At 42.1% G+C, this 17,542-nt stretch overlaps 2 protein-coding genes across 6 annotated transcripts in view; both read right to left on the reverse strand.

Moving 5' to 3' along the window:
* The window catches only part of LOC110987571 (histone-lysine N-methyltransferase MECOM-like), a 161,174-nt gene extending 156,357 nt beyond the window's left edge, over nt 1–4,817 (reverse strand). For 2 of the 4 annotated variants that reach the window (XM_087147368.1, XM_087147365.1), the window contains exons 1-3: nt 4,620–4,817; nt 807–976; nt 222–379 (exon numbers count right to left, since the gene is read on the reverse strand). In XM_087147368.1, coding sequence (XP_087003494.1) covers nt 222–291 — 70 coding nt within the window. In that variant the 5' untranslated portion in view covers nt 292–379; nt 807–976; nt 4,620–4,817. Of the gene's footprint in view, nt 1–221; nt 487–806; nt 977–4,619 lie in introns of all 4 variants that reach the window. The other 2 variants (XM_087147367.1, XM_087147366.1) reach the window with 2 other exon arrangements.
* Nucleotides 4,818–14,548: 9,731 nt separating this feature from the next.
* The window catches only part of LOC110987575 (cationic amino acid transporter 2-like), a 143,393-nt gene continuing 140,399 nt past the window's right edge, over nt 14,549–17,542 (reverse strand). For both annotated transcript variants that reach the window (XM_087147371.1, XM_087147372.1), the window contains 3 exons: nt 17,170–17,336; nt 16,017–16,125; nt 14,549–15,841 (listed from right to left, as the gene is read on the reverse strand). In XM_087147371.1, the coding sequence (XP_087003497.1) occupies nt 15,627–15,841; nt 16,017–16,125; nt 17,170–17,336 (491 nt within the window). In that variant the 3' untranslated portion in view covers nt 14,549–15,626. The remainder of the gene's footprint in view (nt 15,842–16,016; nt 16,126–17,169; nt 17,337–17,542) is intronic.

Consider the following 17,542-nt stretch of genomic DNA (forward strand, 5'->3'; position numbering starts at 1 on the left):
TGATCATATTGTTAATCGCCCACTTCAAAAAGTAGGGAGGGATATATCACCCTCCCTGGGACTCCGCCCATGCCCAAAACGTCGAATCAACCACCGAAGTAACCCGTATAGACCCCCTATAATCTACTGAAACAGTGACTTTTTTAACAAAACATTTAAAGTATAAACAAATAATACACTAAGACAAAAGCATGCACAGAAACAAGAAGATTTCTCCATACCTTTAGAGGCAAAGCGGTGCTGGTTCAAGCCGTACATGCCTGACTGTGCAACTCTGACAAACCCCCACATCACGCCGACTGCAAGAACCGTGTCTGCCTGAATAACCGGTGCCTATATGGCTCGTCGCTCAATACCCATGCGTGTCTCGCACCGATGTCTTCAAGAAAAGTCAACGAAAATATCTATCGTGAACTGTTCTTACACGCGGGCGGTGCTGGTATTACACCTTCATTCAGTATTGGAGAACTGTGGACCTCACGGCAACTACGGGCCGAAAATACAAACGGCATTGCGTAAAGTTGGTGAGTAACCTTTCAACTAAGACACTGTATTACACGGATACAGGCGTCTATATTTAAATTTGGATTAACTTCTATCCCCATCGTGCTGTTGTGCAACACAGTCAAACATAGAGTTTACAGTCGCGCATTTAATGAACAAGGTTTAAATGCTATATTTTTCATTTTTCTTCTTTGTCTTGTTTCTTTCTTGGAGGAGTTTTGATTTGTGTTACAAACCAAAGTGAAACAAATATAGCTTATCCTGAGTTTACTTTTTATTTGTATTAACAAATTTATATTAACCATGCACGTTGGTGGGAAAACAAAGTGAATTTCAAGAACTTGAATCTTCACCCCAGACGCGGGGGGGGGGTTGGATCAACAGATACTTCCAGATCTCGTCCTGTTTGTCCTGAGTTGGCTGTAGGTCAACCTCGCCTCCATGGACTACGTTCGTATTATTTCACGAGCCCCTGGTGGTGTAGAATAAGAAAATTGTATTTCTTTATTTATTTTATTTAAATCTTTGTGGTAATGAAACCAAGGTGCCCTAGGCACTGAAGCTCACAAGCCTGAAGAAACCTGTAGAGAGGAAACAATGGGAATCAGTTACAGTTTTAGAGGTGGAAGGAAAACCCCAGAGGCATATTCTGGGTAAAACCCACGAAATAAGGTATGGGGACTGAAAACCCAATCCACAGGTAGACCGGGCCGGGAATCAAACCCAGGACCACAGAGGTGGAAGGCGAGTAAGCCCCATTACGCCAACCTGACCCTCAACCTGATGCTGGCGGGCTATCCAGGATGAATATAGGACCAGTTTGTTTCACATGGATCTGGATCTCGATCAATGATCCCGTAGCTAGTTCGCTCCATTCCCTGGGTACGCGACATGTTGGTTCTCACCATGCCTTGAGCGATCTGAACCCCCGATAATGTATAATTTAAATATCCATGCACTATTTGGGATATCTAAATTAGGACTATAGTCGATGCGTTTATGCGCGATGCAGATTAAAGGCGCCTTTCCATAATTATGTGCGTCAACACTTGCGCTAAGCGCTCAGTATTCGATTTGGACGGTCGATTTTGACGCATGTGTTATGTTAATGGGGTAGATTTTTGTATCCGTAAAAGTGAAACCCATGAACGCATCATGTACGCAACGCACCCAAAACGTACACATTGAAAGGGGCCTTTCCGCGTGCGTGACGTGCAGGAACGTATGTGGACGTGAGCGTGTAGCTTTTGAAATACGCGTGCGATTCATTTCACTTTACACTTATGTCTTCATCCACGCGCACGTAGCCCATTGAGTCGAGGTTGACATAAACGCAAAGTGAATCGCAAGCGTAGGCTATTTCAAAAGCTACACGCTCGCGCCCACGTATTCTCCTGCATGTGTAGATATTGAATAATTCTATATCTATGCCCGCATGTCACGCAAGTGTAAATCTGCGTTTCGCGTAAACACATCGGCTACAGTTCTAATTTCCATTTCTCAAATAATGGGATAAATAAAAAAGGGGGCCAATGTTATGGAGCTACTTCAGCACAGAATTTGCTTAAGCACGAAAAAACCTCGTTTGATAAACAAAGGTTACCGGCTCAAACTCTATGTGATTGTCATGCTAACCAAAAGACGGGTAAATACCATTCCAAAACAAAATACATCACTAGAAGTTTTTGCTGGTAACCTGATTTATCAAGCAAGGTTTTTTCACACTTGAACAAATTTTTCGTTTCAGCAGCACTATGAAATTGACTCCAGGGGTTAAGATAAACTGGTTCCTGTCCCGTCCGTAGTCTCCAGACGTCTTACAGACGTCCTCCGAACTTAGGAACGGGGACCAGTCCAGTGTTAAGATCTCGCAAGGTATGGTAGGAACCAACGTGATACGGCAAGATCGTACCCAAGGGACTGCAGTTTGCTGACTTTCGGTGGTTCCAAGGGCTTGGTGGGTTGCTCATGTTCACTTGTGATGCGACGAAACAAGTTTTGTGAACAATTCAAAATATAGCCTTCTATTTTTTTCGCATTGTGTTATTTCGTTAAGTTTTACAGTGTTTTCTTGTCCGAATAACTTTCACGTGTACTTTTCACCCCCACCAGATCGGACAGAGTGGTGATCATTCCTTATATGAAAAGAAAAGGGAAAAAAGGAAATGAAACAAATAAACACCTCCAAAACAAACAACCAAAAACCGAGCGCATACAGAATAGACAGAGAGCCAGTCAAATTTGTCGGTTGGAGAGAATGAAAAACTTGAAGATATCACCAGGCAGTCGGTCGAAAGTGAAAGGCGCGTGGAGTCCATTACCCATCGGTCACGCATGAGATCTCATCGTTTCACGTTCACACTTCATGAAGCTCCCGCACTTCCGTAACGAGTTTGGACCAGGTCTTCGCGAAAAAATCTGAGTGTACGTTGTAGGAAGCGATTTCGTCATCACGTAGGCTACCCTCCCGTCGAATTCCGTATGCAAAGATGACACCCACTCTTATACAGAATATGGGCCTACCCTCAATTTTCAATATACTGTTGAGTTGCTCTATAATGGCGCCGTATTCAATTGTTTACAGTACATGCTGCAGGGCTTAAATTTCAAAACACGCTGCTCATGATAGGTAGTTGTCAGTGGCTGGTGAGAGGAGCAGTGGGCTTTGAAAATACAGTTTAAAAATCCAGAAGAGGCGAGCAGGGCATATGCCCTGTGTCATCGTAAAGAATGCTAGAAATGGCCTGAAGTGGCTGGGAGGTGTCATCGATACATCAACCCGTCGCATTGTGCTTTGCCTTGGCCACTACACCCCGTCATCATTTTCCCTCCTTCAAGAAGAAGAAGAGGAAGAAGAACGACAAGACAGAAGGGGAAAATGCACAATGCAGTCTCCGGGAAAATGGCTGCGGGACGGTACATGCGGGCCGGCTTGCTGTGAGGCAGAGCCCGCCGGTGTCGCTTACCCCATTTCGGCGCTGGAGAGGGCACTTCCGTAAGTGACTGCTTGATTTATTCATTGCAGTGTCAGGTTTTTTGGGGTGAGCCTTGTGAACGCTGCAGTACTGCACTTATTAGCAGCCAAGAAAAAATAGACTTTGCCGGTCCGTTAGGAACGAATGGCTCCGAATTGTTGGGAACGGGGTATAATTGATATGTCTGATTAATGACCCACTTGCTTCTTTCCCTTAGGCCTACTCCAATGAATCCGATCATGCAATAAGACTGAGAAAAGTCATTAAAATTTTAAGTGTTATAGTACCCAGTTCAGTGTGGATCTAAGATTTTTTTAAATAGGTGGGATAAACATCAATCAATCGATCAATAAATCAACACATCGAATTAAGCAAGTTAGCAGAACACGTTATCGGCTTTATTAGGAAAGTGGGGTATAATTAATCCTGAAACTGGTGTTGAAACTTTTCTCCCATGGCTTTTAAGGGGAGGGTAAATATGAACAATGCTTCGTGGTGCCCTTTTGAGAAAACTTAAACAAAGTGCATTTGAGACCTTGATGGACCGTTGTAGAGTAGCAAAGAGAATACATGATACGCACAATGTGTGTAAAAGGCATTAGCGAGAGAACCAGCGTGTGGGCCGACGCGCGCGCGTATTCCGTATGTTTGTACGGTATCGAGTTTGTAAGTGACTTCGTCACAAAGGTGGATGTGCCACGATTTGCAGGCTCCCATTGAGTACCGAATTGAATACGTCACACGCACACTTATGTGTGTAAAAAGCGTTAGCGCGTGTACATGTGCGTGAATTAACACGCGCGCGTACTCCGTTCGTTTTTACGGCATCAACTGGTTCTAAATGATGTCACATTTCGGTACTCTATTTGACGATCGCTAAAGTTGCGCGTTAACTTCCAGTTCCATGTAAACGGTGATCATTGATCTCCATTTTCCGCTCCGAGCCGAACAAAAGAGGACGTGCTTTTTTTGGTACTCTCCGCGTTTGACGCGGAACACGCTGAGAACGCGTAACTAAGTTGTTGTGGTGTAGAGTACCGAAGTGAATACGTCACACGCACAATTAGAATATCGTCGAGATTATAATATCAAATCAGTGCTCTGAAATATGTGATTGCCGAGCTTTCGGTGACTGAGTACCTTCTTCAGGGCAAGCAGATTCAGTTCTTAATGAACGCAGCAATTCCCTTTGTCAGCGCCCCAGATGTAACACCTGCCCTTACATAGTTAACAGCCCGTCGGTTGTCTGCCCCGCGGTATAGCTACAGCATACGCAGGCATCATACATGCATTACTAGTAATGTGGTTTATTGCATTACATGTCGTCGCTGTGGTAAACTGTACATCAGAGAGACCGAGCGTCGCCTTGGTGACCGCTTCGCGGAACACTTGCGCAGTGTGCGCCAACAAACACCTGGTCTCACTGTTGCGCAGCACGTTTTGCGCGCCGCCACATACTCTCGGTGACGTAAGCGTCTGCATCCTGCGGAAAGCGTCATCTGATATACAGCGTAAGGAACTGGAGCAGCGCGTCATTTTCGAAAATGGAACGCTGCATCCAGGGGGAATGAACTTGGATTTTTCCACGTTCATCTAGAACTGAATCTGCTTGCCCAGAAGAAGGTGCTCAGTTACCGAAAACTTGGCAATCACATATTTCAGAGCACTGATTCGATATCGTAATCTCGTCGATATTCTGATCACGGTGCTACGCAGCCCTTCCATATTTCACGCGCATAATTAGTGTGTAAAAGGCATTAGCGCGAGAACCAGCGCGTGAACCAACACGCGCGCGTACTCCATTCGTTTGCAATGCACATTCTGGTTCACAGTGACGTCACACTTCGGTACTCTATCTATGGTCTTTGCGTACACGAAGAACGCGTGCGAGAACCCGCTTGTAACCACCTGTCTCTCTTTCGCCGATTGATGGTGCACTTCAGCTCGGGCAGATAAAGGCCGGTAATGGAGATCAATGACTGGGATCAATGCATGTAACTCTACGTGCAGTGGGCGTAATTTAAACTGAAGTGGATCTCACACTTTATACGAACAGGATTCACTGGTTCTGAATGACGTCACACTTCGGTACTCTTTAAAGTACCGATGTGTGACATCATTTGAACTGGGAAGACCATAGACATATAAACGCATAGACCGCCAGGTCCTATTCAAAACTAAAGGGGTTTTTCGTGATCTGCACGGTGCCCGACTAAAATCAAACTATGGGCAAATGTACCCCTCGGAATAGGGAATTTACGCATAATCGAAGAATTTCTGCCATAAAATTCTATGAAGCCGTTTTTCGATTGTACAAAAAAATCCTCTATTTACTTTATCTGCCTCTTAGGGATTCAAACAATGCGGTTAACAACGTTTGAAAAGAAGAGATAAGACTAAAAGCACCGAAGAGCAAAACAGGTGAACGTATTTGGGAGCACGTAAACAAATACAGGAAATGTAAGTGCGTTGCGCGTAATGCGCATCGAACACGCTGTGGTCCACCTTTCCGCCCATTGTATGCCCATACTTTTCAAAGTTACGGTTATACGCGCAAGACTGGCGGTTGTCTATGCCTTTATAGGTTTGTGGGGAAGACAGTGTAGTGCAGGGGGGTGGAAGGGTGTTGTGCGACAAGCGCCCCCTACGTTGAAACTCTTCTCATTCAGTATTGTATGGCGATGGCGTGCACATCGTTTGTTTCTTGGCTGCGTGAAGATGGACCACGATGAGTTTTCGAAACCACAAACAGCTGGCAACATTCTCATTGATAATTTCAAATGGGACTCCATGTGTTTAAACCCGTAGTATAATATATGTCCTATATGGGAATTCCACTTGTATCAGAAAATGTAATTTTCGAGATAAAATATTTTGTTTCATTTTGTATAGGCCTACTTGCTATTCCTTTTTGACCGGGTCGTGCCAACTTTGTTGCTCGGGTTTCTGTGACGACGGTCGGTTGTGCGTTTTGCATCTCCCGCGAAGTAAGTTTTGATCGAACGTAAAGAATTTTTGTACTCTACGCGTACCAAACTCATTGAAAAAAATTTGAATGAGATGGATCACTCGTTTTTTTTTATATAATGTTGTGGAAGAACGGTCATGTTGAAGGGAAGATTTTCTGCTAAACGACTACAGTCTGAAGGTGAGGCCTTCACACATGCATTTCAGGAAAAAGACTCAAGACTTGGAGACTCAAGAAACCTGTTACTTTGAGGTGATCACAGCGCAGGGAGTGCATTATTAGCGTGCTCGCGTGCAGGATTCACAGCAGGATCAAGAAGCCAAAATGGGAATCCTTTTCTAGGATATCCATGAAACAAAGGAATGGTGAAGACATTGAAAATAGAACAAGTGCTTCAATAATCCTTGTAAATAATTTAAAACGCTGGAGATTGTAGCTTTAAATGAATCAGTTCCTTGTAAACACTCCTTTTTAACGAATGGAATAGGTGCACAGGCCGTTATACGCACATCACGCGCAAACCCCTTTCGTCCTCCCTGGTGTAGTGCTAACGAATTTAGTACGCGCGCGTGTTGGTTCACACGCCGGTTCTTGCGCTATTACCTTTTACACATTATGAGCCAGTTCGGTAAAAGCCAAGGTCTGTCGGGAACGAGGCGCGCGCGTAAGTCAGCGTACGGCTGCGCTGATAACATTGATAATAGAAATCAATGACCGATGGGGCAGACTATCAAGCGCACTTGTAGCTGTTCCCGAATACCGAACTGGCACATTATTGTGCTTGTGACGTATTCATCTCGGTACTTTATAAGAGGACTGGTGGAAACAAAGTGAACACTGAAAATGTTTATTGTAATTGTAAGTTTTATACAACTTTCAATTCAATCGACATTTGGAACATTCAACCCTCAATGGGACACTGTCACCATGCACCCTAATTAGGTTTTGAGGGAACATTGTAATGTTTATGTTCTACGTTCTGGGCAAACCATGACACATTCGAAAAGGCCAGTCGACATTCGGAGAGATCCCTGTACCTCACAGCCTTTTTTCTTCTTAGCATAGCCGTGGCGTCTGCTCAAATACATGTGGATCAGTTTATGGTCCTGTGCGCTTCGTGAGCACCCTAGTTGGGCACTTCAACGTGGTGGGCTCGGTAATGATGATGCTTACTAGCTCGTGCGTTACGCCACTTTAAAAGGGGGGGGGGTGTGCGCATGGACTGGCTCGGCCGCCGCTTGCGCTAGCCTGAGATCGCAAATCGCAGCCTGGCCTCTTGACTCTTGATTTGATACACAGCACCGAAACCACCCGCTGCGGCTCCTCCTTGTGGCGCATCAATTTTATTTTGAGCCGAAAACGGACAAAATATCAGCGAGAAGAACTAAGAGCGAAAAGGAGAAAGGAAAAAAGTATCAGGAGGTTCTGGAGTACCTGGATGACGGTATACTGAAGGGGCCCATCGTGGTCGCCGGCCGAGTGCTTTATTTGAAATAAATACATGGGCGTGTTGATAGAATAGCACTTTTTCTTGCTAATTCACCAATTTCGTGGTCGTCTAGCATAACAGGCTTGAGGATCTCAAAAAGTACTTTTGGTCCAACCGGAAAGGTGCTTGCAAGCCTGCAGACTTCACTCAGAAGGTGGTGGCGATCTTGACACGCCTGCAAGTATTATGTTCATCAATAAAGCCTTGAAAATGACTTTTTGTTTTGAATTTTGTTTTTTAACCGAAAGGCACATTTAACGCTGACATCTTACAAATTTATGTTTTTAAAAGATAAACAACGTGACCAAGGGTCTGTTGATTAGTGACATGTGTAGTGTAGCGAAGCCAACGAAACATAGATTCAGAAACAGGAACGCACACTTCCAAGTTCTGCAATAGAGCCTGAAAGTAAAAATCACGTAGCGAGCTTCTGGAACCCTCGCTCGGTTCGCCTATGGGGATTTGACATGGGCCGTTCTATCAAATCCTATAATTTTTGAAGAAAAATTTCCAATTGAAACCACCCCAAGAAACACTCATGTCGGAATTTTCCCCTTATCCTCCCAAGTAATATTTAGGAAAAGTCACCAGGAGATGGGTGAAAATCAAATTTCATTAACAACCTTTTGCTTCCGGCAGTATCGTACTTAGATCTCCTTGTTCATGTACCTTTGTTTTCATTCCCCATGCTTACGTGGAAACGAGATTGTACAACGTTGCAAAGATTTACCTACCTGCAGTCGATGGGTTCCAGATTCCGTTGAGTTGACGTGATCCAGTTCTTTTCAGTAAAGGTTAGGTTAAACATCAGAATCTTTTGTAAAAGTATGTTATTGCTTCAAGTTAATTTCCTTATAAATTTTAAAATTCTTAAGATTTGTTGGTCTGTTTTTATTCTGATTTTTACCGAAGGACTACATAATCTGTAATTTCGTAATCGTTCATGTACGTACGAGACCACCGAAATGCACTGTTTTTCATGTTTATTGTTGGATTTTCCGCTATAACGAACACGACGGGGTTCACGACAGCGTTCGTTCGGTATAGCGAAATTAACTGCCGAACGTTTCGTTGCCTTGTTGAATAGCGCCCTCTCTTGTTTAACTGAAGTGCACCCTCTTATGATGATTCGCTGTTTTCGTGATGTTTTGCCGTTACATTCACGTTTGAGGTTTCTAAAAATGTATGTGTAAATTATTTTTGTTTTGTAATAAATCTTGAGTTACAAGATTGCTACTTAGTTTATCTTAAAAGTCGTCAAGCTACCGCTCAGGATTGATCTCTGATGCATACTGTGGCGACTCAGAATCTCCGTTGATTTGCATCTACACAATGTTTGGTAGGTTTTGTGCACAAAATATTGGGAGCCAAGGACGATGTTCAGTACACTGAGCTGAATGTTCGGTATAGCGACGTTCCACTGTGTAAGGAAAAGGCACCTTTGAAATTACTAATTGGCTGCTGGCAATGTGATAAAATGGGCCAGAACCGCGGAAAGAGGGGGGGTCCGTGGATAACGCCAGTTTGTCTCAAAATAGCAATGGACTATTGTGCGTGGGGTTGCACAAACCAGCCATAAAATGACAAACGATAGATTGAACTGGACCACTTCATGCAGTTTACCCAACCGGCGTGCTTGCGCAGTGGACTTTTAAACAAAGTGGATTCTAATTTGCAGCTTCCGCAACTGTTCGCTAGTCCCTATTGCCCTACAGGGCGCCAGGAAGGGCAAATGCATGACGTAATTTTTAACGAGCGCACCTTGGATAGAGTTAAATTAAACAGTAACACGGGTAAACACTTTCACTTGCGCATGCCACGTCCGGGTTTTAGATTCATATACGCATAAATTAGGACAGCGAGAAAAATTCAAAATGCTTTGCATGTCTTTAGTGGATAAAATTTGGTGAAATGGGACTAGACTGATTCCCGTCCCGTACGTAGTCTCCGTACGTCTTACAGACGTCCTCCGAATGTAGGGAGCGGTGGCGAGTAATTTATTTATTTATTTATTAAATGGTTTGTTATATCAGTCTTCTCGCCACAAACATGGAATTGTGTAAGACTGTGACAATAAATAAAAATACATTGCATTTACTTAAAAAGGATATACAAAATAGTCTTGACAAAAGCTATTATAAAATAATGTACAAAATTATACTTAAACTCAAAAATATAATGAAGCGAGATTAATACACATTTAATACAAATAAATCATCAATTACGTATGTTTAACACACAATGGTAATGAATCCGGCAGAATCCTGCCGGTTTTATGTAATGAGGAAAGGATGCCCGCTCAGTGCACAAATCAAGCAGGAGCTGATAGCATATTTTGCTCTTTCTTCTTCGTTACCGAAAATAACTTCACCATAAATTGTTCATTTATCTAAAACTTATTGCGGCAATAAATTGCCGTAAAATGATCTATCGATGATAATCATTGAAAACGAAATTACCACACTGTGATCAACAGAGGCTTCGCAAGGCTAGGTTCTTGTGTTTTATTCCCCTCCTCGCTCAAACGTAATTCATGTCAAAGCATTGCTGTTGGCCTAACGAAAAACGAAATATTAAATATCCAAATTGACAGGGCTAATCGCACACGTTAAACAGCAGGTACCTACCGGTCCCTATGTAATACGCATGGGGACCAGTCCAAAAGGGGACAAGCGGAATCGAAACGGGCATCTGCAGTGCGCCATCAGTCGGCAACTTCGAGCCAGCTAAATAGTCCAATCCGCGTCCTAGTCCCTGTGGGTGCAGTCTACAATTTAAGTAGGAATTAGTGGTCAGCTGCCCCCACAGTTTCTGTTGAAGTTCTGAAGGAGATTGTTTGGCCCCCAAAGGGTGAGACTGTGTAAATTCTTGCCAGAATCAAGTTCATGGGTGTTTGGGCTTCCATCTTTGAGCAGAATGGCTGAAAAATACAGTTGGAAATTGTCCTGTAGGTGCGCGAGAAAGTTGAGGGTTGGTAGTTGAAAAATGTCTTAACGCAGACTTCGGAACTTTTCCTTTTTGGGGGTTATTTGAAAAAAATCAAAAAGAAATTGAAATTTTAAGGATCAAAGAATTATTTCATTTTTGTTTGACAAACCTCAGGGATGTTGGTATGCCTGTCCTAGGCCCTACCAGTCTCATCAATTATACACTTTGCCGCATTGGCAGGGGATCTTGTACACCCTTGGTCGTGGTGCGGATCTTGTCTGTCACCCCGACAGTCAGAAATGTTGTTTCTTCGTTGTGTACTTCTAAAAGCGTTAAAATGATTTTTGTTTGGTTTCTATTCGCATTGGCTCTTCGGTTTTTGGTTCTTCGGGCCCAAAATCGCTGTCAAGTTGATTTAGGGCGTAGGAGGTGTTAGGAGGTAGTCTGTATATTCCTTTGTTAAGTTGTGAAACTCGGCAAAAACAGCTGTCTTTGTTTACAACGATCGCCAAGTGGCTAAAATTGGGTTCCTTAAGTCAACTATTTTATCTTTTTGGTTTTTAAAAGATGAAGACGCACACCTTTTACTTGACTAAAAACGAGCAGACATTTAAATTGCAAGACATTAACGATAATTTAGACGGTTACAATTGTATTCGCCCTAACAAGTAGTGTTTCACTCTGGGTATTTTAACATTACTAACGCCACTGAAATCCATGGGCAAACTCACTTAAATGGCAGATCCGCCGAAAGAATATCCCATGAAATCCGTCCAAATACCGACAGATCCACCTTTAAAGAAAGAGATCTCGATGAGAGCATTTAAAATCGATTAGATTCATAAAACCTTTTGAAGGATTAAACGGAGACAGACGTAATAAACAATTTTATTCGAGCTTACGAGGCAGGAAATCTAGAAGAATTTAAAGATACTATTAAACAAAAACTATATGACTTCGACGCTCAAAAACAAATTTGGAAGAAAACTCGGGAGAAGGGCTTACAGAGTAGCAACAAAACATGATCAATTTCATAATGCTTTTGACTAGAGAGAAAGAAGATATTATTTTGGAAGCACGCCGCTTTGCATTAAAGTTTATTCAAGAAGGGTTTATAGAACCCAGAGACAGAACGGACCAGAACAGAACCAAGATGCTAGTTCGGTTACCTTTTTCAATATTTTAAGCATGCAACGTTTACACACACCGTCTGTGGGTACCCCGACTGAATTATTGCAGGCTAGAGAGCGTGGTAGCATCGTTATTCCTCCGGGGTTTTATGAAATTGAATGGTTTGAGTTTATTTTAAACGCCATTCCGGGCGTAAGTTTTAGAGTACACCGAGAAACCAGTTTAGTTACGATAATGTTGACGGACGTAAATCTTAAATTGAGGTTTGGGCGAGAAGTTTCAAAGTTGTACCAAAAGGTACGCTATAAAGGAAAAAATAAACGTGAATCTTTTCAGTGAGCAGTGGATCCACTGCCGAGATTTAAACACCAGCGATAATTATTATAAAGGTCAACCTTCAGACTTGTGCGCAATAAAGGACTCATACCCTCTGTTAAAATAATCCAGTAAATGATTGCTTAGCAAGGCCAAAAACGCGACTAGATCAGAGTGCTAAGCGATGCCAAACTAAACATGATAGACGAATACATATCCCAGGCAATAAACGACAGACACATTTCTCACGAAGAATCTGTGTTGATTAGGTCTGAACTCCGAAAGTTTAAAGAACTAAAAAAAATTAGATCGCGAGTAAATACAAAACTTAAAAATAAAATAAAATAAAAACAAGCAAGAAATTGAAGAACGAGCAAAATTGTAGCCAGAGAAATGTTTGACAAGGAAAAAAAAAGGTCTCCTGACAGAACTTGGGAAAAGACTTGGCGAATCAGAATAAAAATCGCAATAAGTTATACATGTAATAAAAACACTCACAAAACCGCGAAGGTATCCCAAAGGATGCAAAGCAAATTTCCGGCCAAAATATCAACCTATTTATCCTAGCGCTCCTCCTTACCCCGTGTTACAAAATAATGAGCTGCAGCGCTACGCGATTCCTTTTTAAAAAATTATAATGCATCATACTGCAGTGTGGCTCATTGTGCAAGAACCAGACCCGTGGGTCTGCGCTATGCGATTTCATTCAGCTAGTACCTTTTTCCTTCATAAAAAATTTTAATGAGTCAGGCAAACTAGAGTCCCTTCATTTGCGGTTTTCACAGTTTTTACAAACGATAGGTTAGTCTTCCATTTCTTTGCAGTACCTCATCGTTTTGAGCTCCACACGCTTTCTAAGTTCACAGTTGCTCCTCCATCGTAAACTCCGCCATACTGCCCTCCATGGCTTTTAGTTCTGGAAAAATAAGAATTGAAAACCGCAAATCAGGAAATTTTTTAATCGGGGAGAGGATTTTTCTAAAATAAAATCAGGCACAACTTATGCAATTCTACTTACCTTGTTCCAGCACCAGTTTTTTATAACGGTTGGACACGGTCAAATATCGCAGAGCGCCCAACGGGAATCGCTGTGTGAATGAAACAATGCCTCGCTTGGTTAATGCTGTAGCCGCGTAAGAGCCGGAGCCTTGTTTTTTGTTAGTCGCTCGGGGCAACTGGTCGTATTTATATCTCTCCGCTATAGGGTGAAGTCCACTAATTCAAGCTCCATTGAAAACAGTGTACAATCTACAATCTTCAGGGCTCCATTATTGCAAGCCGACAACCCTGAGGTTGTCAAACAAGAATGGAATTATTCTTTGGTCCTTAAATCTTTCAATTTCTTTTCATTTTTTTAATTTTTTGTTTGGAGGGGTTAGCTGATGATACTTTAATTCATACACATAAAAACAACCCCAAAAAGGGGTTTTTCAAGTGCCAACCCGCAACTTTCTCAGGCATCTACGACAAATTTCAACCGTGATTTTCCAGCCATTCTGCTCAAAGATGGAAGCCAAACACCTTTGAACTTGATTCTTGCAAGAATTTACACAATCCCACCCTTCAAAACTTCAAAAGAAACTTTGGGGGCAAAAATCTCGTTTGAATTAGTAGACCACACCCACAAAGGCCACGTCTCAGTCGTCCGCTGGGTTCATTTTTGGTGTTTTGCTGATTTTTAAAAATTTGTTGTTTCCTCGATGAGGCATACAGGATCTTTTTGGGGGGTGGGTTTTTAAAAATACTATCACATGGAAAAAGAGAGCAAAAGAGTGTTGATTTTTAAAAACAATTTCCTCGATGGGTCGTGGAAAGTACCTTTTTTTCAAATTAAAAAAAATGTAAAAGAATCGCAGGGTAGGCTAGATACCCAGGGGAAAGGTGTTTGGCTATTATCTCTCCTTTCTCATATTACTACACATAGCGAGACAAAATACAATACTGCGCTTTATGGGGCTAACCGCGGAGTTTCGTAAATTACACATGCATGACACTTCTGCGAGGTGATCAAATGAAATCATTGCAGCTCAGAAGAATTTTTCTACTAGATGCGCTTAAACGAGTCACGAGTCCCTTTATCTCTTTTTGGGAGGGTGCAGGAACCAGTGCCAGGGGTGTATTCGATAATTTTCTAAGATGTAAACCTGAGGAAGCCAGCAAATAAACTGCAATAGACAACAGGGGGAGTGATAAATGGTTCAACTTAAAAAGAAAAACTATTAACAAGTTTATCAGGTGTTAAAGACACACACAGAATTATAGTTTATTTCCGTATCTTTTATTTTCTTTTCAGTTTTCTAGGTTAATTGATGACGTATGCACTGTGCAGATATTTCAATCCAAAAATGGTCACCCCATATAAGGTTGGAAGCCAGAAAATATGCCCAAACTTGCCCTCGCGGGCCAAATCACGATTTGTATGTTGTCAAATTCTCTGCTATTAGAGTATTTTTCGGCGCGTGGAATGGATGTTTTGTAAAAAGAAGACATAAGCTACGAGCAGGACTGCGAGTTTAGGTATCAATTTTCAAAATGGCGTTGAGATTCGAAAGTATAGGAATGATAATTTCTGAACAACATCTTCAAGAGTCATCTCCATTCAAGAAAAATTGAAAGGAAAATGACAGATGAAGAAATGAGCTTTAATTTGATATATGTTTCTCCCGAGAAACGTGTGGGTATATTTTCTGATTTCTAATTAGGGTATTTATCACCCTTGTCTCAGGCAGCTTATACTTCTGCAACCATAAACACAAGAGTGAAGCTCATTGCCATTTTGAACATTGATGACTACATTCCGTTGCAAAATAGAGCAATTTAGAGGCCCCGGTTTCATCAAACCTTTTCAGTACAAGCTGGCAGTCCTGCTGGCGAATCTTTTTTGCACAACACGCTGGGGAAACCCACCTCAAATAGAAGCAATAACAGTGGCTCTAGAAGATTTTTTTTGAAGGGAAATTACTTCTAACATTTCAACAGGGAAACTGTCCACGAGGCATGAAGACTAGTCCCCTTTCAAGGGCTATTTCCCATAGGAAAATACATGGTGTATCCCCAGACAGTTGTATTAAAAAAGACGCGTCCTGCTGGTAGCTTCCACCCCCTTCCTTTTACAAGCCGTCCAGCTCTGCCATTGTGGCCATGCTGTGGGTCAAACAACTCGTGGGTGTTACTCAAAAGTAACCACTTTGCTGGTTACACATGTCGTACGTGAAGCACACACGAACTGAGTACACCAAACCCCTTTGGGTGAACAAGGTCACAAGTTTCCTAGTTTTGTTCGGTCAAAATAAAATAAGTGATACAGGGAGAAAAATTATAAAATCGGTGACATGTCAAAAGCAGACAAAAGAGTGTGAGTTCCCGAGGCATCGTTTTCAGCCATCCGGCAGCTTTTCCCGCTCTGCTCCATTTCTGTTTCTTTTGCGATTTTTTTCGCCGAAGCTACGATTTTCTTATGTCGTCGGGTCGCAGGATCGACGCTACACTCTTTACTGTTCCATACACCGTAGCCAAAATAGATTACCACACCTGTGGACAGAGAAGGGAATTTACTTGTATTTCATGATTAAACAAAATAGAAACAACGCAGGATAAAGGTTTAACGACAATAAAGGAAAAAATCGAGAAAAGGCACTTAAATCGGAAAATCCCAAATGGACGTAATTTTCTTATTTTGTTTGTATAACAACATTTGAGCACGTACCGACAAACATGCAGGTCAAGTAACGAGCCCAGGTCAGACTGTCTATCTGAACAAGTAGGTATATATTGATGAATAGACTGGCTGCCGGTACTACTGGCACCATCGGCACCTGCAAAAATATGTTAGGAATTCCCTGAATTGACCACAATGCTTTTATCTTGTCTCAGGATGGTGGTAAGATGGGCCACACTGCAAGCTGGGCAAATTTGAAAATGGACACATGGACTTCCTACCATCTGTGAGCGAGCGAGCGAGCCGGGGAGCAAGAACACGTGGAATGTTTTGGAGTTGCTCTTTCGCGCGTAAGGTGGCGTAGCATGATTTTGTTTCATCAGGGCAATAATTGTCACGAAGACCCAATCAGATCTTGCATGTTCTCATTATCTGTAAATATGGAGCCTTCAAACCCACTCTGAGTATTGTAAGATTGGTAGCTTTCCAGCAGTCCAGATTCAATGGAGATTTATTTTGCCCCTTTTTCTTCAGGTTAATTCCAAGAATTCATGCGGAAAAAGAGGAAAATGTTTACATAATTTTATGGACACTACATGCTTCAGAATTAATGCAACATTGTTTGTCCCGAAGTATTAGGCAATGTTCTACTCGATACCCACAGTCGTAAATCCCAGAAGGGTGGGGGTATATACCCGCCATTTGTTGAGGTTGGGGACGGGCTACTGCATTCCTCACACACTTTTTTGTGGTAAGCAAAAACTTAAGGTGGACTGTGAAGAAGTTTTCAGACTTCCAACGACTAAAATGCATTCAATAGCACTCAACGAGGGAAACAATTTCAAAAGCCATAAATAAGTCATTCTGATTACATGTTACAGATGTACATTAACATCACAAACATCGACCTCTATATTGAGTCATGTTGTGTCACCTTCCCTCTGCTTTTCAAATATTCATGTCATCCCCCTCATATCTTTCCCCACCCCTTTACTGGGAAAAATTTACGCCACTGTCGACTCCACGATTGCCCACCATGTTGTAAATTCAGATACAACCATGCTTTCACAGTAAACAGATGGAGAAACATTGACGTATTTTAAATTCAGGACTACATCAGCATCATTGGCATAAAAGGACTAAGTTAGTCGGAGTACTTTTTCAATTGAAAACGTCCTTTTGAAGTTTAATATTATCTTACTTTGAATGAGATCTCAGTGTTGCTCTGGTGTTGCCTGGCGATGGTTATCAATAGGAGGACTATGAGAACGCTGATTAGTGAGGTCACTGTCAATGCCCACGGCTCCCTTCTCATTAGGCAGTCACTGGCAAATTCAATGACTGATGATATACCGATAAAACTCAGGGCTAAAACAAAGCAGGAACATATAGGTTAAATTAAAACGGTATAAATTCTGACTAATATCCCCCGATAGTGCGTTCGATTATCTCCCTTGGTTTAACTCGTGCAAGCGCGACTGTGTTCCACATAAAACTCATTTAACCTTTATTTAGTCACGGTGATCACTAAGATTATTGCGTTTTAGTCTAGGGTTAGCTCACATAGCACTTGA

This window comes from Acanthaster planci, linkage group LG16 (assembly GCF_054643075.1).
Source record: "Acanthaster planci isolate LZ-2023a linkage group LG16, COTS_SCS, whole genome shotgun sequence".
In the NCBI taxonomy this organism is placed as follows: Eukaryota; Metazoa; Echinodermata; class Asteroidea; order Valvatida; family Acanthasteridae; genus Acanthaster; species Acanthaster planci.